Genomic DNA, 21981 nt, shown 5'->3' on the forward strand with positions numbered 1-21981 from the left:
TTCTCCTCCTTAGATGAATAACTCAAAGCCTGGTTGAAGGAATTTTTGCATAATTTCTACATTTTCAAACAGGGGAATATTTAGCATAATTATCAGTAACATCTCCACTGTTAGGACAGCAATGCCTCCAATAGGCATCAAAAAGTCTTTTTATACTTCTGTGCCTACACTTTGTGACACACATTCAGCCAAGACTGTTTAACTGTTTTAATCTATTAAGAAGGGAAAAAACTTAAAGCTGGTCCCATTTCAGTTTGTATTTTTTAAACTACGAATTCCCATAAAACTGTATGAAAACAAACAGCTTTGGGAAATTTCCACTCAAGTTTTTAAAACTCAAAACTCTATGGTGAACTCATCAGGGTGAACTGAAATGCAGATGACAGTGATATAATCACTTCTGAGCATCTTTAAAGTAAGACAGAGGTATATGTGTATTTGGAATCAAAATGCCACATTTTGTTTCATATTTGGTGTAGTATTTTTATCAGAAAATGGTACTTAGCTGTGCTGCTAGAACATTTCAGTCAATGTACCTTGCTGGAAATCCCCCCAAGATCTTTAAACATCTGGCTTTTGGCTTTTTGCATTCTTCTTAAACATTTCATGGAAGTCTGTCAAATATAACATTTTAATTCTGATTTCAGATGCAGTACTCAGTGATTCAGTTTGACCTTTGTTTTCTAAATATCAGTATTTTTGCTATGTGTAGTCTACTGCCTTAAAAATACACAGCTAAGTTACCTATTAGAGTGCTAGGTAAACTTGAGATGCTTTCTTCTCTTACTTTATATCTCAAGAGAGTATACTTCCTATAATTAAAGGAAGAAAGTCACCTCCTCAGATAATGTAAGCAGTGTCTCTCCATGGAATTTCACATATTGTGAAACTGTGGTCTCAAAGATTTTTTGAAGCACGGCTAACAAAATTCAAAATAAGTATGTCTATCTGATACACAGGTTTTTATCAGCAGTATTGTAATTGTCCAGGAAACTTTCTCAAACTGTTGGGGTTTTTTTATGTTTTGTTTTTTGTTTTTATTTTTCATTATTATTTTTTCTTTGTTTGTTTTAATTTAAGAATATGCAGCATTAAAACCACAAAATCCATAAAATATTTTGGATAGTTATATACCACAACAGCTAAATTCCAGATGTTCACTTCTTACTGCTTTTTATCTAACTGTTTTTTTCTTTGTTTGTGTGCCAGCATGCATGAAAAATTGCATGTATGCTTTTTATATATATGTGACAACCATTTCAAAAGCCTTTGAGTACAAATTGAGAAACCTTGCTTGCAGGGTTTATGAGCTCAGTAAGCATATGCAATGTGGCAGAAGATAATGAAGCCTCTATCCCCAGGACAATCTCTTAAGGTTTGCTAACAGAGGACTCAGTCATTTTGGTTGAGGCCATTTATATGAAGCTAGAGAGGAAAATGTTCTTTGACAGGCATTCTATACTAGCAAAACCAATTCTTGCTCTCCGTGCAGCAATATTATAAATTATTCTTGCTCTTGAATTTCTTTTTATGGGACCAGCTCATTTTCAGTAACATTCCTACATGTGTTTACTCCCTTGAGTCAGACTTTTGTGGACCTGGGCCTGCATGTGGATGCTGGGACCAGTAAAGGAGAACTGAGTGGTGAAATAGCATCTGGAGAAGGGAAACCTTCAACCAGTTTCAATGCCTTGCTTGGGTGGGTTTCAGATATTCAGTTAATCAACACAGTCTTTATTGAAAATAATAAAAATACAGCAGTCTGCTTGGTCATACAGTATTCTTTCTTTTTAGTTGCTCACAATGCATGCAATCAACTGAAGACATATGCTCATTTGGCACTACACGTATACTGTGGCATGATCTAAGAGGAAGAGATAAATTATTTACACAATTATTTAAATACATAAAATCAGGCTCTTAATGATAGATGATCACACCCCTAAGCATCAATCCTGTAACCACATATGTGTGTTAGGTTAATGGAACCTCTCATGTACATTCAGTAAAGTATTTCAAACCTCTCAGGATTAGGGATCTGATTTTGGTTCAAGAAGAAAAAAGTCTCCTATTTGAACAAGTATTTTTTCATCTCTCTGCTGTTTACTAGATACCTATAAGATTTCTTTTCCAGTTTTACTAGATGTCTTGTTTGACAAAATGAGATTAAAATCAATTGTGTACGCAATTAATTTTCTAACTAAATAGGCAATTGTAATTTCTGATACACAAATATTCTATCTCTAAACTTCAGCCTTGTTGCCAAAAACTTCAATGTATTGCCAAATAAAACAGGGCAAATAAGAGCCCCATTCAGAAAACACACCTCCTTAATATTTAAACTATTACACCTACAATTGATAATAAATATAAGAAACCTGCTAATAAAACTAATTCAACAAGCAATTAAAAAGCATTGCTGTATTTGTAACATCATGACTCTGTTTCACCTCTTCTCACTGGGAGATACAGAGAATGGGGATGAGATTCAAAGCCCCTGCTGCAAGCACTTGCTTGAGGTGTGCTGACTGGCAGTGCCAAGGCATCCATGCTTCTTTATTGACCTAAGAGGGAGCTCAGATCCTCTTGTCACACCAACAACTGCATTCAGAGAGATGCCAAAAGTACCTAGAAGAGGTTGTAAATACCTCTGGCTGAGGTGCACAAGAAAGCAGAAAAGGCAAAGGAGAGATGGTTGTCCAAGAGAAAGAGCTGGAGGGGTGAAGAGGGAGGAGAAGACTAATTAAAACCAAAATGTATAGGATTCCTAATAATATGGTCACTTCAGGGAGTGAGAGCAGAAATGCCTGCATACTACAGACATAATGCAAAACTTTCTTGCCTTAATTCCATCCACTTGATTCCAATTCTCATCAAGTTGCTTCTGCTCTACAAGCAGCACAGAACAGAGCCCAGCTGAGCTGAGCGTTGTTCTGTCTGCATTTGTCTTAAGCTCTCCCCTTCCACATGAAGCTGTAAGACTCAAGTAATCCAAAACTCCCAGCATTTTCACCTCGAGTGATTAGGAAGCCTTTCAGCAAACCAAAGGATCAGCAGAGAATGAGAACCCTGCTCCTCTGACATGCCTCTTTTCTGAGTCCCAGGAACAGCACATTTTTTCTTCCTTTCTGTTCCTCCAAAAAGTACTCAGAGCTCTGGCTTCAAAAGGGTCTCATGTTTACACAGAAGAATTTTCTGGGCTCTCAAGAGCTCACTGCAAAAACAGTTTAACTCTTCTGAACTTCAAGTCAAAGCACTAAGCCCTTCCTTGAATTTGCAACCCTCTATCACAACACTTCAGATCTGCACTTCACTTTCATAATTAAATTCAACTTATGCATAAGAAATCAAATCATCTGCTCAATTAGACTTCTGGCACAAGTGTCTTACTGTCAGTCAGTAAGCCTAGAAAACATGAACAAAATAGATAATGACATTGCTGTGAAAATAACTATATTAGCTACTGCAAAAGTAACTATTTCAGCATTATTTCATGCCAGTCAATCATGTAATATGGTAATCATGAATATGGTAATCACATAGCACTAAGTCATAAAATAAGGTGATAGCAAATAAATAAACAAGTAGAAGAATCAGTCATGGTTCTGTTTCATGTCTACTCTCTTCTCACTTCAGAAGTATACCTTTAGAGAAAAATAATACTCTTCTTGTTACATTGTAAGGCAGCCTTCTGTAGATTAATAACAATACCTGCTACTGTCAGAGTCAGATCCATTGATATCTGATATTTTTGGGCCCATCCTCAGCAAAGACAAGTTACAGATCTCTATCAAGCAGACGCTGCACAACCACATATACCTTCTTATTATTTAAAAGAAACCCCCACCCTTCACAGTGACTTTTCAGGCAATTATTGCATGTCTGTGCTAATCCACCATAAGGCACTGCCAAGGAATTATCAGAACAGCAGGTAGCTTTGGATATCATTGTGCTCTGTCATGCTGGATGGAGACTTAATTGCTTCGATGGGCAGCATGCCCCTGGCATTTGAGGGAAATCAGATTTGCTGGCTGACACTGCCACTTCTTTTCGCTGCCTATGATGCTTCTGATCAGAAGGTACAGCTCACTGGCAGTGGATTCTGCACAGCTTAAATAGGGCTGTGCCTCAGTGAATGGCTCTTGACAAAGGTCCCACAGAGAATCAGAGGACACTTGCTCTTTTTCTGTGCTGGTTAGTTCACCTCCACCTCATTTTTATTTCTAGATTACTGAGCATCAAAAGCCTAGCAGGAAAACACTACCTACAATTCCTTCTGTGGGCTGATACCACACAAATTTACCAAAAATAGGTGATGTCCAGTGCTTCAGCTAGCACTTAAACCATAAAGGGAGCTTACAGAGCTGAAGTGAAGCCTGCTCGGCAAAGAATGCCTGCAGCTCCAGGAAATAGCAGGAAAATAAGGCCTAGATGTTATATCTGTTGTTTGAACTGAAGGCACACCCATCTGGCTATCTGAACACACAGTGCTACTGTTGGAGTCGACTGCTAGTGGATGAAGCAGATATCAAAGTTTTCTTTTCATCTCTGTGAGATACAGTGCATAACTTCTCATATTATCCTATCGCCTCCCTTCATCTCTTACAGCAGGATCACTGGCAGAAGGGAAAAGGTCTGAGGAATCTGATGCTGCAGTTAGCAAAAACCTTGGGATAAGAGACACAACATAGAACTTTTCTGAAGGCAGCTTCATGCCCACACACCTTGCTGAGGAGAGTAGGGGTCACCACAGACTGTTCTTGAGGAACATGCTCTCATTCCCTCTCATATTAAATCTTCTGGGCAGTCAGTGCAAGCAGTCCAGACTATGAGACAGAGCTGGTTCAGACAGCAAAGGTATGAGAACACTCTGCGTATGTTTTGAAGATACACCCACTTTATCTCAAGATAAGAAAGGACTTTATGTTTTTACAAGTGTTATTGAAAAGTGAGTACTACAAAACTACAGTCATATATATGAACGCAAACTATTTTGGATAAGTTTTATGTTCCTCAGAAATTGGTTTTCATAACTATAACACCAAATGCATGACTATTATTTTTTTATGCACTGAAGCCACAGAGACAAGAAAGCAAAAATTTGTTATCTGGCCCCTACTTGCTCTGAGTTTGCTGTTTGCTAATGTATAATGCTCTCAGGACTTTGGTTCTTAATTATATCACTTTTTAAACTGTGATGTGTTTGGTATTAATGCTTTTGTGGCTTTGTATTTCCATATAAAACTACACACACTTTGGTCAGGTTCTTTGATGCCTAGGGATAAAGGAGAGTGTATAAACTCTTAATCTTCTGTTTATACTGCAGCAATGGTGCCTGCACTGGCTGGCACCCATCAGGAAGACTGAGAGCCAGTGAACTAAATGATATACAGACATGTAGCAAAACGTAATGATGTTTACAGCCTAGGAAAACAAACACCCAAGATATAGGAGAAGTTGTCAAACAAACACAAGGTAAGCAGAGATGGCTATTTTGGTTACTTTCAGTTCTACTTCTATGATTCAAATAAAACTACACTCAACTGGCTTACTGGTCAGTGGACTGTATACTGAAAAATCACTAAATTTGTTGATCAAGCAAGCCATAACTTCATCTTGCAATTATTTCATTAGAACATCTCTATTGAGGTGAGTCATTTTATGGATGTCTGCAGATCCTACTGTAAGATCCTACTACTCAGTGCCAGTTACACCCTGTTACTATTACCATCACTTCTTTCCAAAGTAAACTAGGGTAGGATTTTCAAGGGTAAAAGCCCTCTGAGTTCTCAGGCATGCAGCAAGCATTTTTGAAAATGTGGACTTGAACTTATTGCACTTCTTCATTACACAATGTTTATAGGCATACATTATCACCAGGATGATTGCCCTGGTAGCAATGGCAAGGTCTGCACTTGTTTTAGAGTTAGAGTTTCCTATAGTATCTTCTGTCACCTGTGCTGGAACAGTTGCAATACTCCTTGGGGAAAATAATGTTAAGCAAATTGTTCTGATATAATTACAAGTGCAGTGGATACTTGTACTCAAATCTGATACATGAGGAAATTTACTACATGCAGTTTGGTAGCATTCAATCCCACTCCTTCCAAACTGAAGAATGAGAAATTCTGAACTAGCAGCACTCTGGATTTTTGTGCCTTTTGTTCTGCTCCATCTCAGCAGTTCTCCACTTTCCATGCAGTTTCTATCATACTGTATTAAACAAATACCACTCCAGTATTGAAAGTATCCGTTTACCAAGCTGTGCTCTTTTCTAATTCTATTACAATCAATACATAGCAAACAAATTTAAAGTTAAAAATCACTCTAAATATGTTCCCCATCACTCAGAGCACCACCGGCTATGTTGGAAAGCCATCAGAGATCAAAAGCTGTGTTAAAATTGCAAGAGATTTAAAAAGGCCTATGGCCTTTTTAGGCCTTCCACATAGGAATGTGAAGGGATTAAGCCTATAGTTCTTCAGGCAGGATTGTTCCCTGTATGAAAAAGATTAGAAGAATTGAGATCTCTGGAGGATAGGAATTCAGAAGAACTAAAATACTACTTCAACATTATCAGGGTTTTTTACTGATAGGCAAGAAAATGAGAGGGACAAAACCCAGTGCACTGAACAGTGCACTGAAAGAGGCATCCTGCCGCAGCAAAATTATTTTAAATCAAGGTGTTTGTGTTTATATTTATAGCATACTTTTACCCATAGTCACTTCAGAACAAAATTGCTTTTGAATACAATACAGACCATTTTCATCTCCTGAATGTGCAAAAAGCATAAATGACTTTTTAAAAGTGCTTTTTATTTTAACCTATGAAGATTGATGTCAATGAAAGAAAAGGTTTTAATGAAAAAATATTGCTACAAAGTCTGTACTTACTTCTTATGTGACTAAGACAGACATTAATAAATACAGCTGCCTGTAGATCTGCCCTTTAATTTTCCTTATTATTCTGTTTTTAAATTCATCATGGATATGCGATACTTTGATAGCATATTAGCACAGTTATGACACAGAAATGTCAATGCCTATACATCAGTTATTTACAAATTTTAATATAAAATACCAGTATCAAAGGCATCTTAATTAGCCTTTCAAACCTCTGACCTGATAGAAACCTCTGAGTAAAAACCCACCACAACTGATTAAAATTATTTTATCATATTCCCACTCCCCAGGTTATCCCTATCCTGTGCTTTCTTTTTTCTCCTCCTCCAGGAGGAGGGCTGCCAGGCAACACTGTGGGTACTACATGTAGTGCAACTGTTTATAAGCATGACACAAGTCACAGGCTTTCCAGATGATAAAAGTGCTTGTGGATGTGTCCCAACAATGTCAGTCTTCTCTGCCTTCACTGCAAGTGGACTGCTGTGACTGCTCTGGGACTACCCTTACCCAGAGGGAGCAGGATGCCAGCAGGAGAAGGTGACAGTCAAGTAAAATTGTGTGAGGACTCCAAAGGCAAACCCAAGCATATAAAATACCTGAAATAATTATGTGTTTTGAGTAGATCACAAAAACCCCCACCAAGATGTGACTTCACTCTCTCTGATAAATGTATCAAAACCTAAAAATTCTGTTTCACCTGGAAACTATATGCTGGGTTATAACTAACAGGAAGCAATTCAACAGAAAGTGAGTAGAAGTGAATGATGCTTTGCACCCTTCAGAATAGCAGTTGAACCAAAAAGCACTTGCTGAAATCCTTCTGGAGTAGAATATTATGGCAGAGAAAATGTTGCCTATACTTCATCAGCTGAGAACTGACTCTTTCTATGATTAAAAAATATCCACTGGTTATCAGACACTCTACACATCATATAGAAACTTCTGAGTGGGTACTATTACATGTATCTACCTAGTCTCCCTGAGCTCAGCAGATTGGTCTAGCTTTTATGAAAAAAAAAATGCAGCCCCTTTCTCTCATCTGCTTGGATTGCTGACATTAATCAGCTAAGATAATCACTGCCACAAATACAATTCTTTATCATGTTCCAATTGGTGATAAAATTATAGTTAACATTGTTGGCAAACAGTGTTATTGAGAGTAAAAAAGGATTGTTCAATGCAGCTACATTCTACAAGTTTCTTTCTGTATTGAAACATCACTCTTCATATAGGCATGTAAAGAATTTTATTTTCTTTTATACCAGACTGCAGACAGAACTCCATCATTGTTACTGTATTAACAGATGACAAAATGAGATCAATAGCAACTAGTAATTTTTTTCTGTAATAGCCTTACCTGAAACAGAAAAAAAGCCACCCAAACTAGAAGAAAACATTTTTATCTTTATATGATTGTAAACTGAGTCAACTGTTTTTATGTGCCTTGTTTCACTGCTCTAAAACACAACACAGGCATCAGATTTTGTTTTTTACTTACATGAGGTCTACATCTAGCAGGTCCATCAAGACAAATTACACTTGTTTACACTGCAACTTAATTCTTCCCCAAGAGTTCAAGTTTCATAACCTTTTCTCACATTAAAAAGGCAAATCACGAGTAATTCAGAAAAAAATCAGCCTTTTTTGAGCTTCCAAAATGATATTACACTAACCATCTTAATTCATAGTTAAGCTTCTAAAAACAAGTAAGATTTTAAAAAGTCTCACAATTTATCACTGATTTTATGAGCCCAGGTAGGTTTAAGATTGCTACTCTATTGGAATAAAATAAAATCAGGGGGAAATATTGCATATTTATCAAATATCATGCAACTTCTTGCATTCCATCAGAAAATCCCTGAAGTATATCAGGGAAGTCTGTCAGTGTTGCAAACCAGCAATCCTTGGGCTGTCTAAACAGTATGACTGTTCAAAAATCTGTTTTGAATTCTCTCCAGAAAGAGATGATCCTTATTTGGATATCAACCTAAAAGACTCAGAGCTAGCTACGCATTCCCTTTAAAACTATGTAGGAATGTCCCAGTGGTGGAGAGAGGAATCCACTTAATGAAGTAAGAGAAAAACATGCTGCTAGAAGGAGCCCTCGATGCCCAGGGCTGTCCTTTCCCTGTTGTCTCACCCTGTCAATCACTCCTGCAAGGACAGCACGAGCAGTTTCTTGTACACATGTACAAGCCTCATAACTGACAGTTTTGATGCAACTCTTATGAAAAAGCCATACAAGGAGAAGACACTTCATTACTGAAGTCTCTGTGTTACTTGATAGTACGAGAAGGAAGTTTCACATTAACCTGACAAAGATCAGTAATCATCCTGATACAATTTCCCAGATGAGTAATCCACTCAGAAAAAACTGCTAAACATTATCAGTCCTGGTTCAGATAGCCCAGCCAGGATGAGTCAAGTCGTAAGAGCATCTCAACCCTCTGAGAAGCTGGAAAGCTGCCAATGATCAAAGTTAGAGGACTCCAAAACACACAAGAAATAAGACTACTGGCTTGTTTGCAAAAGTCTGTCCATCATTAAGGTCAGACTTTGCAGGGCTTTATCCCTTCATGTTTATATCAACATCATAAAAAGACTCATGTCTCCTCAGTTGACACAGTCATGCCAAACACCCTCCTTGTATGAACACAGGTTATGTTGACAGAGGAGGATGGTTGGCAAGCTGGATCATTTGAACATGAGGTCTAGTTACACCAACAGTAAAACCATTTTCTTGTCATGTTAGGTTTAACCTAAGGCACTCTGCTAACATCAGACCTATCCTGCAGAAGTGTCATAGTATAGACTGCAAATTAATGTCATCCTATTTTATGATTCAGTGCTCCTAGTCATTAATGTCAACTAAGAAACATAAGTATTGATTGGTCTCCTTAAAATGGTTAAAACATTTAGCTTATTTGTTTAGAATGAAGCTGATGTGTATAATTTTTACAAATCTTATACATTTAAGAAACGAAAAATGGACAAGATTTTCTCACAAAATTTTTTATAGTCACTGTTTTTAGTCGAGTGTAGCTGAGCCTTAAAAATGTTTTTCCTCATAAGTGAGGAAAAATCACTGTCAGCAAGCAAGTTGCTTAATGTTGTTTACCACATGTCTTCATAAGGTCAAAATTAACATATGTAGCGCACATTTTAACAACTGACACTGTGATGCATCAAGCATGAAAGAGGTCAAGGGTAAGTCAACTAATAACGTCATCTTATCCTTTTGTAACTCCAGACATTTTTTTAAAATCTAGATTTCTATTGGCTCAATTTCTTTTATGAATTTTTTGGCTAGTATATACATATAAATATATATCAAAGGGTTCCTTTATGGGGTGAATCAGTGCAGGGACATTCTCTGCCTTTCCCTTGTAGGAGCTGATTTCCTACTGCACCACGTGCTCCAGTATCCCAAGTAAACCAGCTCCTGAATTCAGGCACTCAAGTTTGTTGCTTAATGTTTGATGGTATGAATATGCCCACCCCGAACACTCTGCTTATCTTGCCACAGAAGTCTGGGAAAATTCCTACAGATTTTACTTAGAGCTGTATTGGTTTATTGTGATTTGCTGAAAACCTTGTTTATTCTTTACATTTTTCTGTTTTTCAGGTGTAACCTTTTCCTATTTCCTTTGAATCCTCCCCTTGACTGCACATCTCCACTACTACACAACAAAAAGCAATTTTTAATATAACTACATTTTTAAAAGTGGCTTAGGAGTAGTAGGTTAGCCTGTTTAGAAAGTGTTTGCTTGCTGTGAGCATGTTTTAAATACCTTACTTTACCTTACTTAGAAACCCTTTAAACTTTTCTGTGCATTTCCAGACAGAAGAGGCTGAACCGCACTTTGTCTTTTAGATTTAAGTCCTGCTTCCTGATGCTACCAACCCATATCACTGTATCAAAAGCGTTACCACTGTTGCTGTTGAGGGTGTGCTGATCAACTAAACAAACCTTTTAGCTGTCTGATTTGACAGTGACACATCCATAGCATTCCCTTTATAAGTGGAAGTGCCACAAGCACATCAGAGTGCCATTATACTATGCACTCAACCTTCTTCCAAAGAGAGGTAAAAATCACACCTAACTTTTGTCCATAGCTGCATTCAGAGGAGGGATATGCCTTAAAACAGCATTTTGCAAGGCAACACAACCAGCTAAGAGTGTAACTGGGAAGAGACTGGATTGCATGCAGCCAGCCTGCTAGGCACAACAACATAGCAACTGACTGGAAACAGCCTTTCTTCATGGCATTTCAAGACCTTGTAGCCAAACTGAACTAATCTTGGCATAGGAGTTAACTGTGGTTTTGTGGTTTCCCTCACAGTGAATTCATGGGTAGCTCAGGAGCTGAAACTGAAAAGATCATGGAGCATCTTGGGCAAGTCACAGTCAAGCCTCCCCATATACAAAGCAGAAAACACCAAATCTTACTCGGAAAGGGACAAAGAGAGATTGAAGTAATTATTTCTCCCCTTCCTTGAGCACACAGTCATTCTAGACTGTAAACTGCAGGATAAAAGGCCTAGCGATAACTCTATTATGGCAACAAATTATACACTTTATCTAAATAGAGGAGAGACATTGTAAGAAGATGTTGTCCTTCCTTTCCCCACCCTTTTCAATTAATTTCTATTGCACATGTTCACACACACGTTTCAGCCACTGAAGTGTTTACAGATGCACTCGAGCTCGAGCACGTCCTCCCAATTTAAACCCGGGCAGTGACGCAGAACCCAATTTATTTCACGGCAAGGGAACGGGAGTGTGACATACTTGCTCAGAGTACTTCTGAAACCTTGTCACATCTGTTTAAAGAGGTAATGTGGCCTAGCATCAAGCAGATCTGCATGATAATCAATTTTTTTTGTTGGTTTTGTTTTTTTTAAATTGGCACCAGAAATGAAAAGGTGGTTTGTACATACAGCAACCTGTCACTGAAGTATAAACCAAGTGTGCCTCAGGAAACTCAAGATGCAAGTGCCCTGAATTGGAGACAAGTACATTTGGAGAAGTGTCCACATCGCTTATAAATTAGTCATTAGTTAGAAATGAAGTTAAGGTATCCAAATAAAATCTATTTCCTTGTTGCCTAAACCTTGTTTTTTTTCTTTCTGGACTCTCTTTAATACTGACTAATTTCTGCAAGGAGAATTGCATCACAACTACATCACAAAACCTAGGACTCTCAAGGTACAGGAGTTGGATTTATACCAGGGTGTTAATTTCTTGTAACAACTGGTTACCATACCAAATTGATGTATGTTCTTTCTCATGCAAGACAGAAACCTTAGTATATAGCCTGAAGTTAGATAGAATTGTATCATTTGAGGTATATTCACTGAGGTAAAAGAAAATATGTGCTGACTGCCTACAAATGTCTCACAGACTGGTCAGCATTACAGTACAATGGTAATTATGTTTCATTAATCACTCAATTAATCCCTGATTCTTAGTAAATAAGGTTAGTAAATAAGGTTAATAACATCGGTATGTGTGATACCCAGGGACCAGTCTCAGTCAATAAAGGGAAAACCTTTATGGTTAAACTGTTAGCAGCCACATTGTTTTTTCCTGCCAGGAAAAAAAAAACAAGAAGCCTCTTGCAAAACACCAACTAGATTGTTATTGTAACTTTTTTTTTCCCATAAAATATTTTTCATGTTTACCTTTCTGGCATCTCGTATCATCTTCCGAATAGTTTCCTTTATGGTGTAAGGTTGTGCTCGTGGTGGATGAAAAAGCAGATCAACATTTGTACCACCAGAAATTCCAGGCATCAGGTAGGGCCAGCCTAAGTCAAGATTTGGAGCTTCCACATCTGATTCAATGGGCCAGTACGTTCCCGAGGAAGAAGTGTCATCAATAGCATTGTTAGAGGAATAAATAGTGCTTTGGGGAAGTTTGTGAACATTGTTCAAAATATAGTCGATTTCCTCATCTGCTAGGAACTCTGAGCATCTCTCTTTGGAAAGAAATTCCTTGTAGGCTTCTAAACCTCCTTCAATTAGAGCATCAATAGCTACTCGGTACCATTCCTTGTAATGAGGTTCAATATAGTTGTCTGGTCTGCATTCATCATGTAAGGATGACAGCAAAGATGAAGTCTCCATTTTCACATATATTTTGTACAAAGTCTCTTAAACTTCCATTCGTGAGCTGATGAAATGTACCTGCAAAGAGAGAAAAGTAAGAAAAAATATTTCTAGAGATATATGACATGCACACAAATATTATTCAAAATACTTTTCTGATAATGCTGCTCAAAGTTTTACCAGCACCTTCCAAGAACATAAAATTATTTGAAAAGACTCAGGGATTAATACTGTCAAGTTAATATTAAAGAGCTTCTATATATGGCAAAATTAAATGCACAATTAAGTGGTTTGATGAAGTTACTATATTAAAAGCTATAGCAGAGCTCATAATACACTGAAGATCTGTACCAGTAACACCAATACATACCCAATGCATATTCCAATACGCTACTGTAGGCTGAAGTTCAAAACTCTTTTTATAACAACAGAGAAACACTTCAGAAAACAACTGTATTTGCTACTTATTGATGCATTCATTTTCCTCTGCAGTGCATTTCTCCAGCGTCTTTAAAACAACAGTCATTCAAGCCCTCCTTATCTATCTGCTCTCCCATGCTGATCTAATCCATTTGTTGCTCCCAAGCAGGACCAGCCTACCTCATTTCAGTGAGTTATGAGGAACTCCAAAAAGATTTCTCCTCCCACATCTGGGATCAAACTCTGAATCAGCAATCTGATGTCTAGTTTCCACCCTGCTCATTCCTACTGCCAAAAGGAGCGGCTGCTTTAATCTTACCTACTTCTTTTTCTTTTTTTTCTTTTTTCTTTTTTTCTTTTTTTCTTCCCCCAAAACATTAATAATAAGTTGTTTACTGGTAATGACTTGTAAAATAATTCTTACCATCTTTTTATTTCATTTAACTAGGGCTCACAGGGTTTGTTCCTGCTTCAGCAAATTGGGATTTAAGGGAGAGAGAGGACAAATAGAAAACATTTCTTCCTTCACGTTTGTGCACTCTTACAGGGCTCCAGCAATTCCACCATTCACCTTAAACCTAATCTGTAATGAACTACTCAATGGGCAGGTAAGCCAAACACAAAAACAAAACCAAAACCAAAAAACAAACAAACAAACAAAGGCCATGTAACATGTTGTAACCTGATGCATGGTAACACTGTTTCCTCTTACAGGGCTACAGCATCAAGCTTTAGAGAAAGGCCGCAGAAGTAGGAAAGGCAGAACAGTTTCCATAGGCATATATGAGCTATAGATTGAAAGTTTACATCGGGTTTGCCTACAAGCCCAATTGATAGGATGGCAGTACATGATCAAGGAATAGTAGTAGAGAGTTCTGATTGAATTTACTGGGATATAAACAAAGTCAAGACTTTTCAGGCATTTTTGCAAACAGTGCATCTGCCTTCTACCATGCGCTGGGAACAATTTAAATCTTCTTGAAAGGAAATATAAATTAGCTGCATTAACCTAAAGTAATGAAATTAAAAATCTCCATACACTACTGATACTCCAAAATCCAATTAAATGTTCAATTAAACCAAGGGACTTGGTTTTCTGAGGAACTTGGGAAGTCTGAGGTTAAAAAAAAGACCAAGAAAGAAAAATCCAGATCTGAAGCTGGCATCAGCATGTCATATGAAATAATTCCATTTGAATCCTGTCTTTCAGCCAAGTTGCAGGATAGATCTTCCCAGATAGGATTGCTTTCGAGCCTGGGGGAAAGGAGTGTTTCTGGCTGCTTCCAGAGTAGCTCTTTGTGGTGAACTGGAAAGCAGCAAGCAAAAGGGATCCAACTGCTTTCCCTGATTGAGAATTACATATATTCCTGTGACAGATATTCAGGGCTTTGTTCTACACTGCTCTCACAGGTAAGTAACAAAATGTTATCAAATAGGAGTGATACCAATTCACTTTGACCAGATACAATGCCAGGTGACACAGAACCAAACAAGTGGTACAGCCAAGACAGATGGATTCAAAGGTCAAGCTCTTACAGAACCATAAAATTAAAATTTCTGCATCAGTCTCCCATGTCCCATGGAAGCCAATAATCTGGAACAGGTTTTTAAGACATTTTAAGAATGTCTTAAAGACTTAAGAAGAAAGAAAAACTTCTGAGAGCACAAAATATGGAGTTGCTTAGCTGAGCTGTTCTTAAGAGTCTGCAGATTACTGAGTGACTTTACAAAGAATCTCACACACTGTTCCTGACAGTTGTCTAAACAGTACAGTAAAACAGTCTTATTCTAAAATGTAAGACTAAATCAAATTTTACAAAGGCAAATACATGGGATGGATATACTTCTAAAACAGGAATTTTGCCATCAATTGCATATATACAATTGAGAAAGATGTAAGTGTTTATTTCAAAAGTTGTCTAAATCCTTTTTTAATTCTTCTTGCCCTTTCCTTTGGAAATAGTATAAGGGAACAGAACTACACTTAATATGTAAAGTTGTGCAATATAAAATGTTGAATGTTTTGAACAAATAAAAAACAGATTGCATGTGTGTGCTGGCTTGTGTGGGGTTTGTTTTGTTTTTTAATTTTGATTTTGGTTGGTTGGTTGTTTTTTTTTTAATATTATAATATATTATTTGACTTATGACTGAAATAAATGAATTAATTAACTGTGGCAGAGAATAAATGCAGTATCTTATGCTCAGAATCATGCTGAAAGCAAGGTATAAATAAACCATAATCTGGAAAAGGTGAGAATTCCTGTGCAGTGTCTTCCAAACATTGATAGTTATTTTACAGTGAACATCTTTGATGCTGATCTTTGATTTACAAGTGCTGTTTAAAAAAAAAAAAAAGCTTAAAGCAGTGCACATTTATATAATCAGTAAACGTAAACTCTGCCAGCATGGTAAGACATCATAGCAGGTGAGACAAATTTAAAAAATTCTAATTCTGGTTTTTGGAATTAAAGACATGAGAAGAAACAAAAGAAAAATTCCCAAATTAAAATGATGACTCCAGGTATATTTGACACAAGCTCTGGATGTCTTTACACATGTATTTCCTTCTTTATAAGGTGAGAGATATTTTCTAGGAAACTTACCTATAAAACCACTATAATTTTGGATAGAAAGGCAGAGATTTAGACAAAATTCCAAAATAAACTTTTTTTGTGTCTTCTTCAGTCATGTACAATGATTTCTGCATAATCACCTTGATACTTAGAAGATCCTCCTCAGGTCAACAATTTTTTTTAGTAAAATTGTACACAATGAGGCCCATCTGTGGAAGCTTCAAGATCTTTATCAGACTTCATGTACATGGTTATCAATTCTACCAGCACCAGGAAAGTTGTTCATCCTCTGAGAAATAACCTTGGCTTTTAGTTCCAGCTCAGTGTATCAGTCATCTTCTCTAATTAGACACAGGGATTAGTTCCTTAAAATATTTTTATTTAGTGTCATTAATGGGCTTAAATTGAACTTAAACTTCAATCAGCTGCTAAAACCAAATCTTTCACTGCAGAGCACAAAGTCTGAAGCCTGCCCTGTGATCATCTTGTCCTTCTATTAGCAACATGTGCAAACCTTTCCAGTGTCATTACCAGGAATACAGCAAAAACAAAGCTTTTCCTTTGAAAGAAAAGTAAATGTGTTTTTTTTTCAGAAAGATTAAAGTATCCCAACTTCCACAAAAGCGGCACGACAAACACCTGAACAAAATTATGCAAAATTCTATGGAGGTTCCATGAGCACAGTCCTCCAGGCTACGGCGAAAGACAAGTAACTTCCTTGCCTTATTAATATTCTCAGAATTTGAAAAATTTTCTATTCAGCAGTTTTGAGGAGCAGCTCTAACCTCATGCTTATACAGCCAGTCCTTGGCCAGGCCCTAGCCATGGTGCTCTCCTGGGGGAAGTCCTTATCTCTTTTGAGAAGAAAATTCGATGGCTTTAACAGTTTCTACAAAAAGTTTCAACCTTGCCCCCTCAGTAAATAAAATTTAAACTAGAGGACTATCTTGTCGCAGTTCCCTCTCTCAGGGATGGTTTTTGGGGCATCCACCTGAGCACCTCTGACCCGCGGTGCTGCCGAGGAGCCTCCCCACCGCTTAAGGGCCTGGTGTGAGCACCCTTCAATAGAATAAAGTTTTACGGCAGCTGCCTTCCAACAACCTTTCCATTAAGGAATTCTATCACGAACAAATAACAATTACCTACATTAAGCAGAGACAGGCAATTATTTCAATATTAATGAAAATACAGTATTTTCCGTGGATGCAAAGGGCATCAAATTCAAGTGAAAATCCACACCACAAGTGCGTCTGCTGCTGCTTCTTCTTCTTCTTTTTTTTTTTTTTGGTTTTAAAACCAGAAAGTTAAGTTTTCGGGCAAAACGCAGGCAACCAGGTGGCACCGCCACGTGCTCGGGAAAGCCTCAGCCTTGAGGACACCGAGCCTGTGTCATCCCCGACCACGGCAGGGCCCCCGAAGCCAAGGGGTGAGAGCGGACCCCGAGGGCCACCCGCACCGCTCGCCCCTTCTTCCTCCCAGCCCCCCCGCCGCTGAGCTCAGGGTCCCCTCAGGTGCCCGCAGCCGGAGCCTCTCGCCGCCTCCATTTCACAGTCCCCGCGTCCCCCTTTCAAACGCCCGGCGAGGCCGCTGGCGGGACGGGGGGGGGGGCAGCTACCACCCCACCTGCACGTCCCCTGCACGGGGCGGGCGGGGGCAGAGTCTGCCCCTACCCCCACCCCTGCCCCTACCTCTACCCTTACCCCTGCCCCTAACCCTACCCTGCTCTGCCCCTGCCTGCTCCTGTCCCTGCTCCTGCTCCTGCCCGTCCGTCCCGGCAGACTCACGTACTGCGCCGGTGACCCGCGCTGAGGGTCTCGCCTCCGGATCGTCGGGGCGGTTCGACCCGGCTCGCTGGGATCGCGGCGGAGAGTCAAGGCGGCGCAGGGCTCATCGCAGGTACTTCCCGTCGCTCTCAGGCGCGGTGGGTGTGGAAACCAGTTACAACATGTCAGGACGGTGTCGCACCAAACCCGCCGCCGCCGCCGCAGGAGCGGGGCAAGGGCTTGTCTGAACTGGGGAAACCCGGCCCCAAGCGCGGAGCGAAGGGCAGCGCCTTCCCAGGGGCGCGGCGCGACCCCATCCCGGCCCGCCCCGGCCCTCCCCGCCCTATCCCGCCGGGCGGGCCGGCAAGCCGAGGGCGCCTGCGGTCTTGCGGGGCAGGGACCGGCCCGGGCCGAACACATCGGCGGCCCCGCGGGGGGCCTCTGGAAGCGGGGTGTGCGTGTGCGTGGGAGAGGCAACTCTCAAGGCTGGCTTGAAGAAAAAATAAACCCGTCAGCCTCGAGTCACGGTTTCCTGGTTAACTCTGGGGAAACAAGTCAGGACAGGGTAGCGATACCCGTTCGAGATTTTTAAATTGGGTTACGTAGAGGAGCCCCCTTTCCTTAGCTCAGCTGCTTTAAAATGCTCCTGTCTTGCTCCTCATGTCTCAGGTCAGAGAAACTGACTTGAAGGCAGGGCCTCCATTCTGCCTGGGGTGCTGGCCCTGCCTCCTGCCAGCATCGCCCTCCTGGCCCATGAAGACTTTGGAAACATTTGAGAGCCCTCTCTGAAAGGTCCTGCAGAAATACCATCATCTTTTTAGTAGGATCACGCAACAGCCAACACATCATGAACAGCTCATTAACAACATGTCACATATGTGCGTGACTGAAGGACACTGAGGCTTCAGTACACCGAGTTTTCTTTCCCTATTTAAATTTATGGCAATGGAAAACTTTTTGTAGGCTTTGTCCTACAAAATAGCTTGTGATGCATGACTGCAGGCTGCTTTTTCATGAGCCATTATGCAGGGTAACCTGACAATTATGCTTTATCAGTAATAATTCATCCAGTATGATTTTAAGCACAAACATTTTTTCTAGCCTTTACTGCCCAATAGTAAGCACTGAGTATATCCTGCTTCTGAAGCTAAGCATGCTTCTACTGTGACTTTCTGACAATTTTCTGAGAAAGAGAAGAGAAAAGAAAGAGGAAAAAAAAAGAAAAGAGGAAAAGAAAAGAAAAGAAAAGAAAAGAAAAGAAAAGAGGAAAAGAAAAGGAAGAGAAAAGAAGAAAAGAAAAGAAAAGAAAAGAGGAAAAGAAAAGGAAGAGAAAAGAAGAAAAGAAAAGAAAAGAAAGAAAAGAAAAGAAAAGAAAAGAAAGAAAAGAAAAGAGAAAAGAAAGAAAAGAAAAGAGGAAAAGAAAGAAAAGAGGAAAAGAAAAGAAAAGAAAAAAGAAAAAAAAAGAAAAGAGAAAGAAAGAAAAGAAAAGAAAAGAAAAGAAAAGAAAAGAAAGAAAAGAAAAGAAAAGAAAAGAAAAGAAAAGAAAAGAAAAGAAAAGAAAAGAAAAGAAAAGAAAAGAAAAGAAAAGAAAAGAAAAGAAAAGAGAAAAGAAAAGAAAAGAAAAAAGGAAAGGAAAGGAAAGGAAAGGAAAGGAAAGGAAAGGAAAGGAAAGGAAAGGAAAGGAAAGGAAAGGAAAGAAAAGAAAAAGAAAAGAAAAGAAAGAAAAGAAAAGAAAGAAAAGAAAAGAAAAGAAAAGAAAAGAAAGAAAAGAAAAGAAAAGAAAAGAAAAGAAAAGAAAGAAAAGAGGAAAATATATGAGCTACCAAACAGCTATAGTTATATATATATAAAAGTATGATTCTGGTGGTCACCAGGCAATGACTTTTTCTGTACAGTTAATTAAGGTAATGGATTGCACAAAAGGAAATAGTTGATTTCAATATACTCATGGACTACCCTTTTAGACACTTTAGGATCCTTTAGGATCACTTGGATTAAATGATTAGATTCTTCTCACACCTGAAAAAGAATTTCCCTGGTTTTCCCCTGGAAGGGGAAAAACTGATGTAAAAAGAAACAAACTTCTAAAATGTACATAGTCATTTTTAGTTAGTACACAGCACATTTTTTTTCCCATGAAAAGTCAGGAAGGAGACTGTTTCTGTGGAAACTTGCCTGTAAAGAGGCGGGGCTATGTAAATTTTTGGAAGAGCAGATCTATTTTCTAAGATCGTTTTGGAAAGGTAGACAAATTATCACAAAAGCATTTCTGACCTTGACTGAACTGGTTGGACTTTTATTACATAAAATTTACAAGTATTACTGGGTGTTTCTTTTAAAGAAGTCCGTGATTAAATACTGGTTTAGCATAAACAAAAAGCTGTAGTGAGATCAGTAGTAGCGTTCTAAATTAGAAAATCTGCATGGAAAAAAAGACATACAGGGTTTTTTTGCTACATTAGTATCAGTACAAGAATATTAGGGTTTTTTGTGCCTTTAAAATGTGAAACGGATCTAATACTGTGCTCTTAAGCAACACACACATACATGTGAACAATAGAGTCTAAAATGACAACAATAATATCAGTATTAATGAGGCATTATTATTGTGGTTGTTACTAAGGAAAATGTTGAGCTCTTTAAATTACAAATGCTCTGTCCCAACTTTAAAATTAGTGGATAAACAAAGGGATGAGTAGAACTGGAGGAAACTTAAACAGATCTTTTTAAGTACTGAGAAAGCCCTTGCACAGAAGATAGGAAAAAAGGAGATGGCAAATGATGCTGTTGGAGATTCTTCTACAGCAGTTGGGGGCTTTATCAGCTGAAGCTGTCAAATAGCTATACAAGACCAGGCTTTGCGTAAAATCTAGCTCGTATAATGTGCTTTGGAAACCAGCTATCCACAATAAACTGTCAAAATAAAGAACATTTTTACTATGCAGGTAGTAAACTTTTGGGTCTTACAGCCACGGGAGGCAGTGGAAGCAGTATGAGTAAACTCAGAGGTAAGACAAATTCCTGAGCAGGAGGTATAAAACTGCATTCTGAAAGATAAGGCAGGGATATGCTCTTCAGCATCCTTCAGCATCTCACAGTTTTGGAGCTGCAGCAGTTGTAGGGGAACAGACTGCAGAAACTGATCAGGTTCTCCTTTGTCTAAACAGCCTTTCCTTTTGCCACTGAAAACATAATATTAGGCAAGACCATTTGAAGCATCCTATCGATTGGGATTAATTTACTGGAATCCCACTGATTCATGAAGCCTCAGAACTGCAAATAATTTATTGATGTGGTCATAGCTTGTTTATGGGAAAAAAACACTCAGCCCTCTATGTTTGATACCACCATCCTGAGAACATAATCAGAAAGAACATGGATTGTCTTAAGTCATCTGAGTACTCAGATGATGGTACTGGTGGATGATCATCTATGTGACTTTCATCAGTTTCCAGTTGTCAGTTCTGAGACTTTTTTTTTTATTATTGACAGATCATCTTGCCTTGTATGGGTCTAGCTGACTGCAAGCAGAAGATAAAAGATTGTTATCACATGTACTATGACACTAGTCCATAAGTTTATCATATGAATAATTATTAAGGATAAATATTTTTTATGAATGATACTTCTATTCCTATTGCATGCTCAGTGAGATTTAATTTAGATTTACTAAAGGAGACATTGATTTGGAAGCAGTAGATGTTTATGCAAGTCATGACATCTATGAGTTGAGGTTTATTGGATTTTTAAACAGATGAAGAAAGAATACAGTCCTGAAGACCAATACTATTTACAAATCAATGACCATCTCATCTATAGCATAAGCACAAAGACTTCATGAGCTAATCTTAAAATCAGAGGAAACATAGTGCTACAGATATGGATATAAAAGGAGCTGCACTGTATTTATGTAAAGCTAGATGAGTACTGATATTAAAACCTCATCTTTCATAAAGTAGCAGAGAAAAATGACACAGAAAAGTACATATTAATGTGGAAAAGCCGGTGTTGTATTCTCAGTACATGCTTTTTCAAATTACATAACCATAACCTACTCTATTTGGTATCATATTCTTAAATCAGGGATACTTTAATTTGGTCATAGTGACAATGGAAATACTTGGCAGTGTCTAAACACTGATCAGTTGATCAAATACTGCCCTCAGCTTCCATCAAGAAATGGTCAGTAGTTGAAACAAAATTAATTA

At 38.5% G+C, this 21981-nt stretch overlaps 1 protein-coding gene across 1 annotated transcript in view; it reads right to left on the minus strand.

Annotated features, from left to right (window-relative positions):
• The window catches only part of FAM83B (family with sequence similarity 83 member B), a 48227-nt gene extending 30201 nt beyond the window's left edge, over nucleotides 1-18026 (minus strand). Inside the window, 2 exon segments of the mRNA XM_030448045.1 lie at nucleotides 12589-13092; nucleotides 17795-18026. Coding sequence (XP_030303905.1) covers nucleotides 12589-13032 — 444 coding nt within the window. The 5' untranslated portion in view covers nucleotides 13033-13092; nucleotides 17795-18026.
• Nucleotides 18027-21981: the final 3955 nt, after the last annotated feature.

Source organism: Calypte anna, chromosome 3 (assembly GCF_003957555.1).
Source record: "Calypte anna isolate BGI_N300 chromosome 3, bCalAnn1_v1.p, whole genome shotgun sequence".
Taxonomy (NCBI): Eukaryota; Metazoa; Chordata; class Aves; order Apodiformes; family Trochilidae; genus Calypte; species Calypte anna.